This window comes from Necator americanus, chromosome X (assembly GCF_031761385.1).
Source record: "Necator americanus strain Aroian chromosome X, whole genome shotgun sequence".
NCBI lineage: Eukaryota > Metazoa > Nematoda > Chromadorea > Rhabditida > Ancylostomatidae > Necator > Necator americanus.
Genome location: NC_087376.1, coordinates 11918300 through 11939401, shown reverse-complemented (window position 1 = coordinate 11939401; position 21102 = coordinate 11918300). Strand labels below are relative to the sequence as shown.

General features: G+C 41.9%; 5 protein-coding genes across 7 annotated transcripts; 1 reads left to right on the top strand and 4 right to left on the bottom strand.

Annotated features, from left to right (window-relative positions):
* Nucleotides 1–1812: 1812 nt before the first annotated feature.
* RB195_022520 (uncharacterized protein) lies at nucleotides 1813–20909 on the top strand (the record flags this gene model as incomplete). 3 transcript variants are annotated; one of them, XM_064209666.1, is made up of 8 exons in its annotated part: nucleotides 1813–1991; nucleotides 2042–2130; nucleotides 6392–6537; nucleotides 8212–8366; nucleotides 14096–14234; nucleotides 18181–18345; nucleotides 18394–18489; nucleotides 20472–20909. In XM_064209666.1, the coding sequence occupies 8 exons, from the start codon at nucleotides 1813–1815 to the stop codon at nucleotides 20907–20909; spliced, it is 1407 nt and encodes a 468-aa protein (XP_064065547.1). The 3 variants fall into 3 exon arrangements, with proteins under 3 accessions (XP_064065547.1, XP_064065549.1, XP_064065548.1); XM_064209668.1 differs by lacking the exons at nucleotides 1813–1991; nucleotides 2042–2130; nucleotides 18394–18489; nucleotides 20472–20909 and adding an exon at nucleotides 5970–6024 and having other exon boundaries at nucleotides 18264–18278; XM_064209667.1 differs by lacking the exons at nucleotides 1813–1991; nucleotides 2042–2130; nucleotides 6392–6537; ... (2 more) ...; nucleotides 18181–18345; nucleotides 18394–18489 and adding an exon at nucleotides 20107–20433 and having other exon boundaries at nucleotides 20505–20909.
* On the bottom strand, nucleotides 3516–3746 carry RB195_022524 (uncharacterized protein; the record flags this gene model as incomplete). The annotated part of the gene is made up of 1 exon (XM_064209672.1): nucleotides 3516–3746. One exon carries the CDS (start codon nucleotides 3744–3746, stop codon nucleotides 3516–3518), a length of 231 nt encoding a protein of 76 aa, XP_064065553.1.
* RB195_022523 (uncharacterized protein) lies at nucleotides 3834–4097 on the bottom strand (the record flags this gene model as incomplete). Its single annotated transcript, XM_064209671.1, has 1 exon — nucleotides 3834–4097. The coding sequence occupies one exon, from the start codon at nucleotides 4095–4097 to the stop codon at nucleotides 3834–3836; it is 264 nt and encodes an 87-aa protein (XP_064065552.1).
* RB195_022522 (uncharacterized protein) lies at nucleotides 4704–5159 on the bottom strand (the record flags this gene model as incomplete). Its single annotated transcript, XM_064209670.1, has 1 exon — nucleotides 4704–5159. One exon carries the CDS (start codon nucleotides 5157–5159, stop codon nucleotides 4704–4706), a length of 456 nt encoding a protein of 151 aa, XP_064065551.1.
* Nucleotides 5323–5715, bottom strand: RB195_022521 (uncharacterized protein; the record flags this gene model as incomplete). Its single annotated transcript, XM_064209669.1, has 1 exon — nucleotides 5323–5715. One exon carries the CDS (start codon nucleotides 5713–5715, stop codon nucleotides 5323–5325), a length of 393 nt encoding a protein of 130 aa, XP_064065550.1.
* Nucleotides 20910–21102: the final 193 nt, after the last annotated feature.

The following is a 21102-nucleotide window of genomic DNA, read 5'->3' as shown; positions in this document are numbered from 1 at the left end:
CCTCTTGTGCTTCTCGTGAAGTTTTGCGTCGTCTTTCAATTTTTTTCATTCTTCTTTGAAGCAGCATTCCCAGTATTTTCTGTTAGAAGAGTTGAAGATGTGGACTTGAAGTACAATGAAGTGTGGTGCTTCTTACCACAATGCGCACTCTTGATTTGCATTCTGCAGTATTGTGGGATTTTGACCCACATCCCAGACATGGCTGCATCTTCTTGAGGAAATCAATCCGTTCCTTTGAAAGTCTAAGCTTTGCGCTGGATGTCAGCCAGTTTTCTTTTGATTCAACGTAAAAACAATACGCCCTTCGTTTCCTCTCCTGCCTAAGATTTGGTTTTGTTAGAAAATTTCTCCGCTCAATTTTCACTGGCATGTAGCGTTCAATCTCTTGCTCTTGCCGGATAACTGTATCAATCGTTCCCATCAGTTTCTTCAGGTTCCAGACTTCTGCGGGTGACATTTTTTCAAGTGCCTGCCTCTGGATATACTGTTTGATTTTTGCGAGGGTCTTGGGCAATAACCATTTGCTGCCAAGGTTCTCCCTTTGCTCCTGAACTGCTCGATGAGAGATGAATTCTTCTTGGAAAGGTTGCACCAGTCCTGGAGGTCAATGCTCCGTGCAATCCAAGTCTCTAGTCTTTCATGTAGACTGGTTATGACTGCAGATGAATTGCCGTACTTTTCTTGGAGGTGCTCCAGAACCAGAAAGTAGCTTGATACAGTCACTTGGAAGCGTTCTGCAGACTTTCGTGTCTCTCCCTTTTGGGCTTTCAGCAGCTAATTGAACTTCTGTAAATTTGAGAGCGGGAGCAAGTGCACTGTGACGTTAAACAATTCCCAGAAATTGACCCATTGCCAGCTTTTGTCCCTGAATTCTGGGGTAAAAGGCCGGAATATTTCTAGGTACGCCACCGGTGTTCCCTGATTTTGCCCTGCAGGATCCGACCATCCGCATACTTCTATGGATTCTCATTTTTGACGTGAATATGTGTTTTTGCACGACGAGACGCGCGTAGAAAGTTTCCTTTTCGGAAAAGAGTGTACTGACTTTTCAATGTGCTCCGAAACGCGCTTTTCTTCTTCGCCTCTATTTCGATGTCCTAAAAACCAAAAAAAAAAATCAATGAAACTGAAAAATCACAGCTATGACATCTTCTATTTTCCCCTTTAAAAAATATCCCAACTTGTTTCTTAATCCAACACCTAGTACTGGGAGAAGCGTCTGTTTGCATCTCCATTCCCTTTCGCTGTTACAATGCGTAGGCAATAATTTACAATTATAATTTCAGTGGTAGCCAATCACAGCACAGAAGTGTGTGTGCAACAGCACGTCAAAACCTGACTTAACTATTCTACCTGTGAAGGATTGTTAACCAAGAGTTTGAATTGGTGCGGGCAATTCCGTTAACAAAACGTAGTCATAACCGATGTATTGAGAGTCGTCACTGGAACCTTTTATAACCGAGTGACAGCAGGGCCACGCCTATTATGTTAGCTCTCGCGTTCAATATAAGCAAAGCGTTGCTCCTCGGCCACAAAGTCTGTCAACACACATTATTCACTCCATCATCCTAAGGCTGTCTGCAACCGGTAACGGCCAAATATCCCATAACTATTTTGAATGCCATCTTTTTCCGAGGATCAATGAATCTATTCTTATTTCCATCTACGGTATTACTGTTTCTGCTTCATTCTTTGAACAACTTTGAGAATGCTTATGCATTTTACAACGCAAGGAATTCAAAAGCTTTTAAAGCTTTTAGAGAAGAGCTCGTCGAAGATAGTACAGCGGCACATTTTCAACAGGAAGCAGCAATGAACGAGAGAAGCATCTCAAATTCGCTCGCAGTCAATTCCCGCGGGCGGTCGATTTCTGCTGGCTCTATCTCTTATTTTTCGTTGAGAGGAAAGGGTGATGAGGTTCATGTTCCTCTGGCTTCATTGGTTTCAAAAACGTCACTGTCGAGAATTCAAGGCGATCATAAACCAACTAGGTGATTCGAACACTTCTTACTGTGTTGGCCAAGCTAAAAAGATTTTGCAGATTCTTTTTAACGCCATCGAAAGAACTGCCCACCTCGCCGCTTCTTTTTATCATGAATGAGAACATACCGACAGAATTGCATGTGACTAGTACGTTGTTGTTTTTTTAAATGTATTTTAGAAATTTATTAAAGCACACGACTAATTTGGACCAGATGTACAAATTTGTAGGCTGAAAGACAAAGAAATTTAGTGCTTGTCTCACCGCACATATAATCAAGAAAGATTATCGAACTCTGATGAGCAGAGTTAAACATGTGCTGAGAATTTCCCAACAAGTGGTCGTAAGAGTGATGTCGGAGCAAGAGAGGGTTCGAAAGGCTCGTTAGAAGAGAAGAAAAAAATGAAGAGAACAAGGAGAAAAAGAGGATGGTGTACTCAATGTTAAATAAACACATATAAAGGGATGCAAAAAATGTTAGAAAAATAGATGGTGTGATGTATTCTTTAAAAATTTCGCACGTTTCACATAATTTCACACCTGGTGCGGAACTAGTTTGGGGAAATATTGAACAAATGAAGGACATCGAGATTAACGATGTACGACTTCGAACAAAGTCCAATAACTCAATTCGCAGCTCACAGAAGCCAATTCGGTTTAAAGTATGTTATAGAGGAGAAAATTTGCTATCAGAATTTCTTTTCACTTTTCTCATGCGGTTTTCCATCTTTTGAATTTAGTCCAGAAATATTGAGGAAAATTGCTAAAATTCTCAGCCTTTTCTCCACTTGCTTTCAAAAAACAACCAAGGTTCTCTAAAGAGGATAAGTTAGCCATTTTATGCGCAAATCTTCTTTTACGAAAAAACCCGACAGATGTGTCCTCCTCCGTTTCTTCTTCAGTCCGCTATTCATGTTTACTTCAGCTTAACAGTATCTGACCAGTTGAGGAGTATTTTCCAATCAGGGTCTGGGCTAATCGCTAAAATGACATTTAAATAACACCTACATGCGGTGAACAATTCTATTAATACAATCCCAGAATTTTCGCGAATTTGCAAAGTGGAGAAAACAACTAATGCCGAAGAAAGTAGAAAGTAGAAAACAGTAAGTAGTGTTTCTAGAATGCATTCTGCTTCGGCATTAGTTGTTTTCTCCACTTTGCAAATTCGCGAAAATTCTGGCGGGGATCGAACTCTCAACCGTTTGTTTAACTGTCCAAAGAAGAATTGTGTCGTTGAGTACATTGTGAAAGCTTCATCATCTTTTCAATTTATATGTGCACATATGTACTGACTCATTTCTGGTCCTCTATCAAGTCAAGTATGCGGTGTGGTATAGTCAAGTATGCCTGACGCGATTACTCGCATCTTCGCCCTGGTGTGTCGTCCTTGAAAATGGCTCTGCCCAACCCTCTCGTTGCAAAAGCTTGCATATAATCAATCCATTCCTTGCTATTCCATATCCTGCGAAACTTTACGTCTCGCTTGAACTGTCTACCCACGCCGAGTTTCCTCAGGTCCTCTTTCACCACCTCAATCTAGAACTTCCGCTTTCGGCCAGGTGGCCTTTTCCAGCTTGAATCCGACAAACTCCTCAAAACGCGTTGAGCGAGGCGATCTGCTGGTCTCCCTATTATACGACCAAAGAAGGGGAGACGAATTTTTGTAGCCAGTTTTGATGGCGGTGCAAGATGTTGGTGTCTTCCACTTATCAGCCGCCGGTACACCACATCGACTTCCGCGTAAAGCTCTTTGTTGTGGCATACCCTAGACTAGAAGTAGACAAGTCAGCCGTCTAAGCTGCTTCCTTCCCGTGCAATCAAGCCTCTCGATCACCGTAGACGGTGCTGCCTAAGTCTCCGATCCGTACGTCATGATTGGGCGAATTGCAGATAGGTAGACTCGCAGCTTGACTTCGTTGGTGATGGGGGTAGACCACGGACATTTTGTTAAGAAGTTGAACATAGAAATAGCCTTAGCGCATCTTTGTTGAATATCTTTTTCGTATTTGCCGTTGTTCTTCAGCATACAGCCCACGTGACAGAACTCATCGATGAGTTCAATTGGTTGTCCGTCCACCCTGATTCCCGTTCGAGGTCTCGAAGAGCTCCACATTTGCTTGCATTTATCAGGGCGTAGACGTAATCCATAGGCTGCAGCCAACTTCGATACAAGGTTGATAACATGTTGAAGTTTCGTGGTGTTTCCCACGAATATAACAACATTGTCGGCTCAAGATCAGTCAAAGGACACCTTGATGGTGTAAAGACGATGTCGACGCGGAGCAGGTTGAGAAAGCGCCCTCGATGAGGAGAATCGAAAACGCCTTCAATGTCCAGAAGGGCTAATTACACTGGCTACTAAAACCGCTGCCAGATTCCGATCACTTTCCTAACGATGAACACCTGGCCAATCGTAAATCGGCCAGGACCAAAGCCAGCTTGCTCGTCGCGCGTTGTTTCTTCGCGATGCTCAATAAGTCGGTCCAGGACAATCCGCTTCAAAGCTTTGTACGTAGCAAGGAGATTGTTCGATAACTCCTAGCGTCCATGATGGATAACCTCTCGTGGAGATTTGAATTATGATAGTGTGTCTCCACGAGGCATCCTTTCATCTATCCATATTGAACGGATGATCTTTGTCATTTCTCCAATCCCAGGCTGAGGAAGTTATTTAGCATTAGTGCGCTAATCCCATTGTCTCCTCCAGATTTTCCATTTTTCATCTTTTGGATACAGATCTGAACTTCCGCCTTGGTCGGTGGTTTCTCGTAACCGCATATGTCGGCATATGAACGTGCTTAAGTTCAGGAGTTGACGGCGCTTGCCGGTTCAGTAAGGTATTGAAGTGATCCCTCCAACTTGGAAAGGTTGCTTCGACAGCCTTTCCAGTGGCAATGTTGAGGACTGAAGAACATCTTTTCATCTTGCCGCCATACCGCTTCAATAAAGCATAGGCTTTCCGCGGGTTCCTCTCACGCCTTTTCAAACTCCTTCGCTCTCGACGTCCACTCGTTATCGCACTCTTGTTGCAGTTGACGGCACAACTTCCTTCTAAGACGCTTTTCCTGGTTGGAATAGCCAGTGCTGCGGGCGACACATACAGAATTGCACGTGGATCTTGTCTCCGGAGATGCAGACGAAAACTTCTTCTGCGGCATTCTTTCAGACCTGCCATGTCGATTTTCTCTTAAGGTGGTACTCCTCGGTTCCTCTTGTGGAACCGCATCTTAAGGCTGAGAAGAAATGGGCGGTGTTCAGAGTCGGAAGCGGCGTTAAAAGGGTTGACCCCTGGCACGTGAGCTGATGGCATCGATGATTCCTCTTAAACTTGGAAGCGATTATGAGGCCCGTCTGTTCGCACAAGTCAACCAGACGGTCACTACTGTCCGATGTTGTTCGAGTTCAATCTTTGCATTTGCGTCGATTCCGACAATAATCTGCTCGCTGGATATTTTAGAGATCAACGTATTAATTTCATCATAGAAGGCGTCCTTACTGTTGTCCTCAGCGGTTTCCGTAGGTGCGTGAGCACTTACGATCCAGAGTTTACGTCCTCTGCGATCCCGCAGTCGTAAGAAGGCGCATCTAGACGACGTTAAGCCAAATTCCTCCACCAGGTCCTTGCAATCTTTCTTTCTCACAGCTATCGCACAGCCACCTATTTCGTTCTCATCAGCATCGTCGCAGTATATGGTGTAACTTTCGATGGTGATAACAGGCCGATCTGTCATGCGGGTTTCCTGCAGTGCACACAGAGATATCGCAGAAGTTGGATAGAGCGGCTTGTTGGAGTTCACTCGATAGTGTTCGGCAGTTCAGCGTGACGAAACGAATGGTTGTTGCCAAAGATTCCATGCTCCCTTCAGGCAGTCGACCTTTCAAGTTGTGGGCTTTGGCGATGTGCTGGACGACAGCACCTTTTTTTGCAACATATGGGAATCTTTCGCCATATAACAGTGCAGGTTATATAGCTCGTACGTTCCAAATGCGTACACTCGAACGCCTGATTGCGTTTGGTTACAGCAGGGCGACCACGAAAGGTAGTACTATTTATTAATGATCATTATATTACATTATTTTGAGTTATTTATTGAGCTTCACATTTGTTTTTTTTTTAATTTTGTTTATTATAACTAATTTTTCATTGCTTTATGAGGCTATATACTAGAAAGAATGAGATGAGGATGACGTGGTCGTCCCAACTACACGTTTGACCTTGTGACGAGTTATAGGAGCAATTCAGTATTTGTATTCTGTACTAACCACAAATTAATTACTGAGTGCTCATAAAAAGAGAGTACATTAATGTCGTTGTGCGTAAAGTTAAGTTTATAGAAGGAAGAGCAAAAAAATGTAAACACGTTGTTTCTCCAATTAAAAACAGTAATCAGATTTATCTGTTTTCAGAACGGTTACACGACAGCACTGAAGAGCGCCTATACCGTAGTCTATTCTTTGCGGATCACTACGAGAAGGATGTGAGGCCCACTACTCATCACTCAAAACCGACAAACGTCACGTTTGGGTTTCTTCTTAATCAGATAGTTGAAATGGTGAGAATACGTGAAACCAAGATCACAAGTCTGTTTCATGAAAAGAATTGGAAGATGATGCGCTCATTGTCTAATCTATTATCTGTTTATTCAAAACTACTTACTTTCCCAATTTTTTTTTGTGTTGAAATGAAGTGTAAGAATTTGTAGTGTCTTCTCCGAACTGCGAATTGCATCAGTGCTCTGCTACGACTAATGACAGCATATTCAAAACCGACGTTGTCAGCGTATATGTGAGAAAATATGGAGTTGTGGTGTAGAGTACAAGTATGAACATGTCTCTGCCCTATCCACGCTCTGCATTCCTCAGGAGGCTATTCATTGGTTTTACTTTGACAGGTTACTGAGGAGACCTCATTTACTTTTTACTCGTGGATGCCGCGCATGCCCAAGCGTGTTATGAAACACTGCCTTTAGCACTCACAAGAGTTCGCAATGTTCGTCGTATTCATACTAAAGCGTAAGAGAGATTTTACACACTTTTCTTGAAAATGAAATTGTCACTAACAAGTTTTTTTTTTTTGCGTGGACTGATTGAAAACCACTGGTAAAATGTTTAGAAACCGTTCTAAAGTTTTGACTATACACTATGCATACGTACGTACGTACGTACGTACGTACGTACGTACGTACATACATACATACATACATACATACATACATACATACATACATACATACATACATACATACATACATACATACATACATACATACATACATACATACATACATACATACATACATACATACATACATACATACATACATACATACATACATACATACATACATACATACATACATACATACATACATACATACATACATACATACATACATACATACATACATACATACATACATACATACATACATACATACATACATACATACATACATACATACATACATACATACATACATACATACATACATACATACATACATACATACATACATACATACATACATACATACATACATACATACATACATACATACATACATACATACATACATACATACATACATACATACATACATACATACATACATACATACATACATACATACATACATACATACATAAATACATACATACATACATACATACATACATACATACATACATACATACATACATACATACATACATACATACATACATACATACATACATACATACATACATACATACATACATACATACATACATACATACATACATACATACATACATACATACATACATACATACGTACATACGCGCAAGCACGCACACACGCACATACGCACGCACATACGCACATACATACGCGCAAGCACGCACACACGCACATACGCACGCACATACGCACATACATACGTGCAAGCACGCACACACGCACATACATACGCACATACTTAACACTCGCAGGCCTTCTTAATTCACACTCAAATGAGCGGTTGCACGAATTCACAAGATCGACTAAGGCAAGCTTTCGGGACCTCATTTTAACCAGTCCCTTTCATTTTAAAACACATTTAAACCATTTGCCTTTTTTTATTTGATCCCAGGACCGGCACTGCGTGAGGGTATGCAACCTATTTCTATATGTATATATATATATGCATATATATATGTTTATATATATATATATATATATATATATGTACTATTGCGCTGTTTAGGACGAGAGAAACCAGGTACTCACTACGAGGAGTTGGCTCAATATTAACTGGATAGATCAGCGTCTAATCTGGAATCACTCCGAATGGGAGGGCATCAAAATGATCTACGTACCTTATCAACGACTATGGAAACCTGATATTATACTTGTAAACAAGTATGTTTTTATGCTTCTTGTAGATTCTACATTCTTACGATTCATTATACTGCAATTTAATATGTGCACAGAGTGTACTTGGCGAATAGCACAGGGTTAACGACAATAATATTATTAGTTAATAGCAGTAACTTGAAAGTTAGCCTCAAATAAAGTGACTTGAAATCGCATTTTTCAAAAAAGGAAGATCCCTGGTGCAATTGCATAAGCAACAACTCCATCACCCACCTTCGAACACAGCTGCATCCTCCTTTCCACCAGGCTTTGAATCATTTCGATCCTACTATAAGCTGCATTTTTAATCAGTATTGGTGTTGCGGATGATCGTCTTGTATCATTTGTGCCTCTGTTGTTCGTAGATTTGCCCAATGGCTTCGTTTTCGCGGGCCGCTCGAAGAATATAGTATTTTTAGAGTTAATCTGCTTACTTGTGGAGAGAAATGGTTGTTTATATTGTGAATTGAATTGGCCATTTCAGGGCCTGAAAAAGACAATTTTGCCAAAACTTTGACCAACTAAATAATTTACCAACCTTGTGCACAGCGCATCAAAAATCAATACGACATTGTATTTTTCTTTGAAGGACATTGAAAAGATGTTTGACCATTGGGCCGATGATCTTCTGCATTGGATTTGGTATCGCGTGGCATCCATTAACTCACAGCCCTCGCCTTTGAAATGCATCACATGAGCGGCCCACTTACTTATACTCTCTTTGGAATATGCGACAGCGTCTCCGATCGTTGACGTAGGACTGGACTTGCGACTTGCTTTTTTTACTTGCGTAAAGCGGGCTACTTCCAACATGACCATTTCACTTGAGCATTCTATGACGCCAACCGCATTTTCTTCCTAGTTGCGAAACAACTAGAATTTCGGAACGTAGGTTAAAGCAGGAAGAACAGTAGTGTTAAAGAGGTGGGCACGGAACCGAGTGTTTCTGGGCTTCTTTACACTCTCGATGCTCTTATACGTTCCCCGGGCCGCTCGTTTCCTTCTGCCCAGCTCGATGGTAAAGTCGATAAAGTAATTTCCCTACCTAAATATACATAGCTGGAGCATCCGGAATATTCGTTTCGTTGAGCGTGAATGTGGCACCAAAAACACATCTGTTCCTCATGTACCTCGTCTTGGCCAAGTTCAGCTGGAAACTGATCTTCTTACACATTTCGTCAAACCCGATCAGCATTTGTTCCTAATGTCAGCAAAACGACGATGGTGTAACTATCGGTCGTCGACTTTCACTCCCATAATATCCCATTTCAGTCCTCGCATGACGTTCATGAGAGTGACACTGCATATTTCGACCTGAATGTTTAAGATTGCGTCACCCTTCGCACCTTCCCACGGCAATTGTAACGTTAACGTAGAACGAGAATGTTACGGTTGTCGTGTTGTTGTATGACTCCCGAAATGTCTTTATGTATCGAAGAGTGAAGAATTTATTGTCCAAGGCTTCTATGACCGCTTTCATCTCAACTGAATTGAAGTCTCAACTGAATTCAACTCCCTTCAAATACAATAACACGATCTGACTATTTTTCCATTGCTTTGGAGTTTCGGATTCCGACAGGTAACGAATGAAGGATCTTGTTAACGGCTTGATAAGGACTGGCGGTAGTTTTCTTAGATGCTTAGACTCAATCTCATAACCAGAGGAGCCGAGTAAGGTACAAATCGTCGCCGACTGGGTGAAATACAGTTGTTCACCAAAATTATGGCATGTCGGACTTTGGAAGGGAGGTCCTCTGAGATGATAAGCCCTTGTTCCATCAAATGTTTACGAGGCAAGTGGACGTGACTGTCGAAGAGATCGGAAGTCGTAAACGACCTAGCCACTTTTTTATGCTGTAGATATTTCAACTGGGTGCCGTAGGACGGTTATTTTTGTTTTACGATTTGCGAAGTTCAGATAGGCGTAGCGATACTTAACCCATTTCTTCTGCGTCAGTCAATACCGTTGCTTTTACCTCTTTGGCGTTTCTCTCGGCGTTTATTTCTTCTCCGAAAAGCATGCGAATTCTGACATGAGCTCTTGGTAGCTTACGAGTATTACGCCCTGCCGACGGTCCGTTCACACCGCTCTCCCCAGCTATTTTGTAGCGGCTGCGAGTGTTACGATGTACTGTTTGATTCGAACAAGAAACAAAGGTGTAGGATTAGAGAAGCTGATTGAAACTTTGTTTGAAGTTGCTTAAGAAGTATAGATAAGCGGAATGTCGTCTAGAACTGTGGATTAAACTGTTCATTTCCCTAGTCTCAACTGCCAAATTGAAACAAGCCATTTATTTATCATTTATGGGATTACACGACGTGATTAAATAACTTCCCCTGATCGGTGTTATAGCCCATTTTTAACTTTTTCTCGTTTTCTTAGCTAATTTGTTTCTGCCGAATTAGCTAAGAAAAGTTGGTACTGCCTCACGTTGCACTAAGAGGGTCTCGCAGCCATGCTCTGTACCTAGGGGCGCACCTCGAAGTACAGAGCTGTCGGTTCACCTCTTATACACCTAATCTGCCGTATTGATTTTATGCGCACAAAACGAGGTGATAGAACCTGCAAAAATTAGAGAACTGGCAGAATCATTTCGAGTTTTATTCAATAGGAAAGCGAATACGAGCAGTAATTAATAATTAGATTATTTGACATACATCTTATATAAACATTACATATACGTAGGAATTAGACAAAACAGTGATTTAAATGGATTTTCCAGTTATCCAACGGAACATTCGGCGACAAGAGTTGTTATTGACGTCATTATATAGGTACTTCAAATTCATTCTTGACGATTGTCAAATGGAAGCAGAACCCAAGATTATTAACAAACCTTATTACGGCTAACGTTTCGGCGTCGTCGCCTTCGTCAGAGCCTGGTCATTTGTTACACATCCTCTCAAATGCTTCATCCAGACAGAACAAGTCATCATTCCATAAAATGGTAAATCCAGAACCGAAAGAGCAAGAGAGAAGAGCCGAAATCGTTGTGCTACTACCTAAGTAGCCACGTTGTCGTGATATTAGTGGACTTTCGCGTGAAAAAACCGCTCCGCTAGTGCTAATTGGAATCCAACATTGTTTGAAGGAAATTAAATAAACTGCACTAGAGACCATGCAGTCGGTTGCCTTGCCTAATACACACTTTGAAGTCAATCAAATGCGACTGTGCATTCTGTTTCGGATTGACCGCTTCTTGAGGTTTGTGGGAGGTATTTCTACAAGTCTCAGCTGGTGGTGCAGTACGATCGCATACGATGCTCCAACGGTGAGTGGAAGACACGATGGTTTTGAAAACCTAGTAGTAAGAACATATTAGCCCACCGTATTTGTGCTCATCCTTGAAAAACCAAGAAATCAGTCATTGGGAACATGTTTGAGATAGCCGTAAGGGTGACATCTGATGTCCAGGAGCGGATCAGTGCAGTTAACCTAGCGCAGCGGACCACAAATTTTAACGCTTACATTCCTAATGTACTGTGGTGGACAGGCCTTATTGCGCAGCGAGAATATGCCAAAGTGGATGACTCGGAAAAGAACAATTTCTGCTTTACTTTCATAATCGACGACCTGAGTTAGGCAATAGGGAATAGCCTGGTTAGTGGTTTTGAAGACCAGGTGAGAGTTGTGGAATTACCTCGCACAAATCTCAAGAAGTAGTTTCTCCGAAACAAAATGTACACAACAAAATGTCTCTGGTCTAGTTTGTTTAATTTCGTGAAACAAAATATGTGGCGAACAATATATTGACGAAAGAGGGCGACCTCTTCGTGTCTGTATTGAAGAACATCTAGATGGGATGAAACATTCAAATGCAGCAACCTCTCTCAGAGCTGATTGCAGATGACGCCATAAAAATACTCCTTTCTGCATAGATGCCACAATCTTATCGTATGAACCAAAAATTGTAGCTCGCAGATCTTTAGATGTGTTGTGGATATGGCTCTGTTTCAAGACCTTTGCGGGTTTTGATCTACGGGATCATATTCCAGTCGCATCCTAATTAGTACTAGCGAAGCAATTTTATCAAGTCCGCTAATATCACGGCAATGCGGCTGCTTAGTAAACGCAACGATTTGGGTTCTTTTGGTTTCGGTAACAAATAATTCTACTCACCAGGCTCTGACGAAGGAGACGACGCCGAAACGTTAGCAGTAATAGAGTTTGTTAACAATCTTACCTCTTGCTTCCATTTGACAATCGACAAGTTCCAATCTTTATGCCAAGATTTAAGAAAGGTTGAACTTTTACGCTTCTGAATTTCATTTCATTCTAGGTTTTTAAGCAATAACGATAGTTGTGGATTTTCTCAGACGAGGCCTGTGTAGGTCATGATAACAGCATACCACATCTTGATATTCCTTTGACGATATATATTTGAGTCAGAAGGAGCTATCTATTTTTTCTCCTTTTTTTTTCTTCAAACGTTAATCTGTGATCAATTTGCTTTATTCGTATATCACCAGTTGTGTCGATTCGCTCTTCACTCCTTCATTTGTTCCCTCACCAACTCTCAGTTTCCATGGTTCTGCTGCTGACTCGAAAGTTGTGCACGGCGTTGGTCTCAGAGCAGGAAAGGGGAGGGGTTTAGATAGTCTTAGGCAGTAATGGAGGCTTTCTAACTCTCGTAACAGCCGTAATTACGCGAGGGGAGTAACACAACAGGGACGTCTACGGCGACCAGTTAATTTTTTGCGGGTGCCTTTTGTCCCGCACCTTTAGCACAAACGTTGTCGTAAAAAGTATCTTATTCATGATTAAAAATTAAATTAAGAAATATTAAGTGGGGCAATACCGAACAAAATCGGAGAAAATACAGAGAACTCATCCAACTTTTGGAAAGAAAAACAAGCGTACCCGAAGAATTGATAAGATGTGATCTTCATGGACAATGTATGTGTACGAAGGTGACGATGTTGGGATCTCCAGGGGGAAATACAGAGTTTGCGGCGTAGATTACGAGAGTGAACGTTCCCTAGCTCAATCCAAGCTAATCGTCCTGAAAAACAGCATTTGTTTTTGCGAGTTACGTGATGACTCGCCATCATTGCGCATGCGCCGTATCCATGAGCGGGCATCAAACGTCAGAAACGTCAGTGAGATGTTCTCAGTAATCTATCCAAGTAAAACCAATGACTAGGCTCTTGAGGAAACCAGAGCGCGTACAAGAGCGGCGCGTCCTAATATACCTCGCAAAAACAAACGCCGTCTCTGATGCTATTTATCAGGACGATTAGACGGAACTAAGGAGGGCCAGCTTATAATTATCACCCCAAATTCTGTATTTGCTCACAAAGGCCCTAACTTCTTCAGTTTTTAATCCGCTACCTTTAAGGAAATCACCCGAATAAAGTAGCGCACCCGTGATTGATCGGAAAGGCGGTCTGCTATTGATGTGAAGCTATAGCATTGGCAGACTGTTTGCACATATCATGGAGAGTGAAGAACACTTATGGAAACACTTTTGCTTCTAAGGACTCTTTTTTTAATTTATTCTGTGACTCAAGATACCCTGGCTTTATTATCATGATAATTATACGATATTATCATGATATAACTATAGCCTCCGTAAAGTGAAAAGCCTCATGTAAACCAACGGCTAACCTGAGTAGTGAATAAGAGGAAAAGAAGACGGACAACCATAGATAGACTGGCACACAAGGGTAACCTAACAGGCAACCTGACACCTGCAGCTAAATGTAGCACTTCATCCTATAGACCGATTTTTCAGCGCTGTTCGGGAATATCATGCATCGATAGTCTCAACAGACATTATGACTACATCTGATGGAAACGTCACATGGCTTTTCTCTGCACTATTCCGTAGCTCCTGTCCAATTCGAGTTCGCTACTATCCATTTGATGATCAGGTAGAAAGTATTCCCAACTTTATTGAGAATGATAATAAATTGCTCGAATTACAATGGAGCCACGTAGTGAGCGCTGATTGCGTCGTTCCGTCACAAAAAGGGAAAATGTGAAATAAGAGTAGCACTTAACGAAAAAACCTGTCTTCTCAAATCTTTATCAATTCTATTGGATTACTTACATCTTTATTTGCCTAAGCCCAAGTATTTCCCCAGTGAGCATTCCACTTGAGGGTCTGTACTTAGATGAATATATGTTTATTTTTTGCCTTTGCCTCGAAACGCAGATGGATTAGGAGCTAGACATATAGTTTCTATCTTAAATGTCGGGTCGGCTAGGCGGTTCGGAGTCGCCTCGAACAAATAAGTTGGATCTCCTACTATCTACTCCGGAAAGAAATGAAAAATGACACGTGGGGGCCTTGCCAACATGGCATTGGAACAAGCCCTGTAGCACAGATATAGAAAAAAGCAGACATTCAAAATTGAAGAGAGTGTAGTTCCAACTACGCTGCAATAAACGTACCCGTTGTGTAACACTCCCCTTCCAACAATATGCAGGCAATTGTTATTCCAATCAAGACGAGAGCGCTCCATGAGTCTCAACCTGATATGAAGTAGCTTCCTTTTACGCTTAAAGGCAGCATACTACGAAATGGAAGAGGTCGAAATCTCTCCAAGATTTGATAGGATTGAGGGAGTAGTTTACGAGTATGAAACGTCACGCTCAATTGTCCTAACTGTCCAGAAAAACGGTGTAAGGAACGGCCTTTTTGCACAGATTCCCCCTACGAAGCACCTAATAACGTGGTCTGCGAGAGCGGGCGAACGTTATTAGGTGCAGAGGCTACTTCTCTCAGCTGGCGGAAGAGACAGCATCAGCAACCCATTGATTGCGTTTCAGCACGGCAATGAGGCTGAAATTGCACAGGGACTAGGGAGGCCACTCGTCAATTTAAAGTCTATACATACTCGTTCTTGTGAAACTCTTGGCTTCAGTTTAGAAAATCACAATAATTTGGTCTCTTTTGTTGGTTTATTTGCAAATAAGTGATATTTTATCTATCTGCTGTGACGATAAGGATGAGCTCCGTCTGGTGTGATGGTACCAGTGCGTTTTACAACTGATGCATGTGTGTTTGCTGTTCATATTTGCACACGACGCTCAAAGATGCTCACTCCCACACTTTGGCTAAGTCTCCGACCCTCCCAATAATTCGCACAACGTACGTCAAAGTTCAGCTAATTTTTATTTGGCTCTCCATAAACATTTGAATGGTTTTAATTGATTTGCTTGAGCTGTAGCCAAGATTGGTATTGATCTTCATTAAGTGCTAACGTTTCGGCGTTTTCGTCTTCGTGAGAGAGACGTCAAAATCCATAATCAAAATCGTCAAAATTGTCCTCGTCAAAATCAATAAAGAGCTACGTTTTCAGCATGCCTAGATTCAAGGACAGTCGAACATGGTAAACACTCAGAGATATACTAGCAAGCTGCTTTCGACTAATCAAGAAAGTTCTTTCTTTGAGACAAAAGATTGTCTCAGAAAGAAAGACCATCCTCTTTCTCCGCCGTTGTCAACAACATCAATTCACCCTGAATTTCAAAGTCAACAAACGACTTCACGAGATAAAAAAGAAAAAAAGAAACCCACCAGATGCACAACATCGAGAAATAACTCCTGCTTACGGCCTTAAAGGCAAAACAGGATCATATGTTCTCGTTGTTGAAAAAGTGTGTGTGTAAAGAACGGTGTTGTGAACGTCCTGTGCCGGAACAGATTTGGAGGGAAATAGTGTGTGAGTCAAAATCCATTCGTGATCATATTCGCTCTTGTGTGTGTAGACTGCAGGAAAAATTCCGACGATTAGTAGACCATCAGCAACATCCGAAGGTTAGTGAATTTGTCAGATTTTCAGACCACAACGGCACCGCTGCTGACTTCATAGGTGCACAAAGTTCATTTCTTGTTTCTGTGATTGGCGATGCCTCCATCTCAGCTGATGCGCTTTCTGTTTTGGATCTTAGCCCTAGTTTTGCGCATGTGCAATCGATAAATCCGGAGAAAAGAAAACAGAGTAGCTGAGCGAGTATCCTTATCCTCCATAGATTTCCCACATACCGTATAGAAACTACCGGACCCCAACCCGATGGTAGACAACAAGTTTTGAGTGTTGGTAACATCAGTGTACTCCGTTTCAAAGTATTTTTCGAAAAAAAAACACGTAGATTTTGACCTCTCTGTTGCGTAATGCGGAGACCTATATAAGATCCGCAATCTTTGTGCAACTGGGAATCAAGCTGGGATCAAGGTCTCCGTTATTGATAAGCAAGGCGAATTTGTTATCCTGTCACGTGAAGTAGATATAGCTATAACAAGGTAACATCTTGAGAATAACACTCTGTGTGCTATATCCAATGAGTACCCAGCTGAAGAAGTGTTACTCGACAGACGATATCTTTGAAAATCCAACGTAGTGGAAGGTCCAGAAATGTTTTCTTTGTGTTCACCTATCATAGCATATCTGATCATGTGAGCAGACCGGTACGAAGCTGTCTGCAATAAGCGGGTTGACCGAATCACGAGAAGATTGTGGAAGTACCATCAATGAACCTCAAGTGTCGAGTGGTAATCGCGCGTATGACCGACACTGCGCAACTCCCAGCTGCGTGGTTTGTCCGTATAGCAGAGTGGGTGATTGAATGATATCAAGAGTGGTGTATCATATCACGTGCAGACTGTGCGGTGACGATTATACAGGAGAAACAGCCCTCCCATTCTGTGTTCGGTCAAGGAGCATCTAGATGGACTAGCAAAATCTAAACGCTCTACCTTTCTCAGAGCAAACCGTTGAATAGACAATCAAAACTTCAAAATAGAGATAGAAGTTACGATGCTATCTTTCGAGTCCAAGATCATAGCGCGCAGAACATCAGATGCATTTTGGATATCCGTAAAAAGTCCAAAAATGAACAAAAAGGATGAGTGCATTGTGATCACAAATGAAATGGGCCTGTATCAAGATCTGTGCGAGTTTTGATCTACGGCGCGGGCCGTCAGGTCTCTGTAGAAGAAAAATCCTTGTGACTCATAGTTATGGCACGTGGTAATCTTTTGCGTTACCAAATCTAGCAAATGAGGTAAGCATTAGCCGATGTGCTGCTGTTTTTACTTGCCATTTGAATGCTTTCTGTAAGGTGACAAGGCGCTTGAGAGAATAAATCACTGATGGTTTCGATTTTTCCAGGCTCTGACAATGACGATAAGCCAAAACGTTAAACGTTAATAAAGATTAATACCAATCTTGGCTACAGCTCAAGCAAATCAATCGAAAGCTACGTATTCAACATGCCAACGTTCAAGGACAGTCGAACATGGACAACTGAAAACTTGAACTGAAAACTTTGAAAAATTCGAATGGTACTTGTAGGCAAAGTCCTAAAGGTTTGTTTTTCGACCAATACAAATTATTTTTACAGCACACGATGTCATGAATATTTGTGAACAGAGTTACAGGGGTTTTCACCGTATTTTCTCGTAGCCGCAAACGACTGAGAAAAGGATTTTCAATTGTTTCTAGCTACGCGGGTATCACTGGGAACACTTCAAAAAGGGTGAGAATAGGCAGGTGCCCCGCAGCGTAATAGTGTGGAAATAGTTCGTTGCATGCAAAAATTGAAGCAGAGTTTATGTAACAACGCTTTACACCTCTACGAATAACGAAAACTGTACGAGATTCTATTTCGGTAATACTTTGGGCATAAACAGTTATTATGTGCTTCCGATTTCCACATCTAACATATCTATTGTGTACTTTAATAAAAGCAAATGAATGAAGCAATCATTAATTAGGACTTCTCTCTTTATAAACATATAGGACGTAGCGAAAGCGGTCGTATGGAGCAACATCTGTTTAGCTTTTTTCGTTATAAATATATTAAACGAAGGCGAACATGCGGTGCCACCGTTATCAGGAGTGTGATTTGATGTTCGCATCATGGTCTCACGACCTGTCTGAGATCGATCTTAGGCTCAACACGGATAAAGGAGACTTGAGTAGTTACATGAACAACAGCGAATTTGATCTCCTTGACATGGTGGCCATTAAAAAGGTGAGAGCAAGTTACAACAAATAATTTGGAAATAAGAGTGTTGTTAAGGTTGCGAAGTTCCCATCTGATTCTCGATCCAGATGGCCTACAGTTGTGATAAGGATCAAGATGCATCGCAGACCACTTTTCTATGTATTCAATCATGTCAGTTTTTTCAAGGAAACATTTATTCGTTCATTACGATGCGTCTAATGTGTCGATCGCAACAATTTATGCATGGTGTTACTAGATTTATTGCAGCTCCCACAGAATAGAGGTAACCAAATTTTTGCCCGTAAGAGGGATCATCAATAATAACTTCTGCAAAATTAGATGTGAACCGTTGGGTCAAAAGCAGACGCGGCCTCGAAGACTGCTACTGTCTATATTTATTGGTCACTGTTTATAAATCCAGACTGCTTTTTATGTAACTAAGTGCTTCTAGAAAGTCGTTATATATTGCTATGAGAAAAGCTCATCTTTAAGTTGTTCTAATCAATATGCATCAACAGTCGACCCATTCCGATGTCCGACAAACATTTAGACATATGTTTAAGCATGAGTTACATATAATCGTAATGCTAAAACTCAGGTCCTAAATTGTGTTCCGAAAACTGATCCGATGAACTAATCGCGCACACCTACACCACGATAATCGCCTGATCGGTTTTGACTGCTACAAAAATGTGTTTGAACTAAGAAAGTTTTATGAAGACGGTAGGAAGTTTCGATTTTCGATGAATCTCAGTATTCTCCTTCTCACTTGTTGCCTAAATTCTCGTTGATTCGTGCGCACAGTTCTGGTTCTGTTTCGCAGATAAAGCGTACTGAAGCTAAAACACTGGTTTTCGTCTCCTTTTTGCCGTATCTACAAATAATTCGCTCTTTAAATATGTGTTGTTTCTCATACAACATGTTGCGAAGCACCCAGTCAATCAAATACTCTCCTTGGATTGCAGAAGCTGAAGATCACGCTCAATTTCCACTAGTTATCCCGTAAACGGCGGATGAAACAGCCTTAAATGCACCCTCGTTCTAAACTATGCAACTTATAAGGGCAGTAGAACATTGGCAATCTGCAGAGAATCTGCGATTGTGCATGTTGAGATCTTTCGCTGTTTATTTGGGTTACATTAGTTGGATGGCGGACATCCATGGGGCTCATAACGATCTATCACTTAATAATTTGCATCGCAGAGAAGGTGGATCGATGCAACCAGGACCGTTTCCTTTTTTTCGGATTATTAGGAGGAACTGAGTATGGTCACGCTCACAGTCGTGAACTATCGTGAACAACGCTTAAGGTAATGTCGAACACGACTCACTCTGCCTCCTTTTTCTTATTCTCCTCCTTCTCCTCCAACGTCCCTGCGACAGTTCTCGGTTGCTGCCCGTTCGATATATTGGAAGTTTCACGTGTTTCGAAAACGAAAAATCGAAAACTAGCCGAGGAACAAATGGCAAAATAGAAAATAGGTAGTTGACAGGAGCAAAGAATCAGCAAGTAGCAGAATTTACTGAAATGTTTTCGAAATATTGGAACTAAAATACTTTAATTTTTATCCTATTCCATTTTCGTTCTAAAATCTATGAAATATCCTCAAATGCCACAAATCTCCCTCACTAGAGGGATAACTGCCGGTCAGTTGCGAGGCTATGTGGCGTGTCCCCGGGTGGCGAATAGGAGGCTAATCGCGGACCAAAAGCGACCTTGTGCCTGCCCAGAGACGCGGGTGGATTCAGGGGATGGATTCTCTGTTTCTGCTAAGCCAGGAGTGACTCATGACATCCTTGTATCCCGCACGTCAGTCCGGCGGTTTGGAGTCGCCTCCAACAAATAAGCTCCATATGTCCACTACGAGAGAACGGAAGTTCTCCCAAAAACTCATGGAACTAGAGGCTTGCAACCTGCCATTGGGTTTTAAATTTTTTTTGCATGTCACAGTAATAGAAAAGAGTCTCCTGTTTCCGGAGGAAACCTGGTACGGTAGCGCCAGGGAGGAGGAGTTGCAGGAGCTATATAGGCTACCGAAACGGGAAAGGACTAGGATAACGATTTGCACTTATAACGCACGTACGTTTGCATCGGAAGCCGCCATCGAAGACCTGGTGATGCAAGCCAAGAAGAACAAGTACGACGTTAGCAGACTGACCGAGACGAGACGACGTCACCCTCTCAGTGCCGTTATGAAACTGGAGAAGAACTGTTACTGGGAACATGCGACAGCAGAGGAGTTGGTGGAGTTGGTGTCCTCGTCAACACGGGTATGGCAAAGAACATCGACTCTTTCGAACAACTTACGACCCGAATCGGACGTCTGCGGATGAGAAGATGTGGTCCAACACCAGCTTTGACTATCTTCGTCGCTTACACTCCAACACCAAGCTACGAAGAAGAAGAAAAAGTTGAAGCCTTCTATATGGAGCTGGAGAAGTTCTACGGAGAAGATCATGCCTTCTACAAGGTCATAATTGGCGATTTCAACGCCAAAGTTGGCCCAAGAAGAACGCCTGAGAAACTTCACATCGCAACGCACGGCCTACAATGGAATGAACAGGGGAGAGGCTCTCCGAGTTCATCATGACGACTAAGACCATCCATGGGAACTCGCAATTTCAGAAGCCCTCCTCTCTACGCTGGACGTGGGAGTCAGCCGGTGGAGGGTAATGAAATAGACCACATCATCGTCAATAAAAGGTTCTGCCTGACGGACGTCGCTGTTGTGCCAAAGTTCTATACGGGATCGGACCATCGCCTCCTCCGAGGAAGATTTTCCT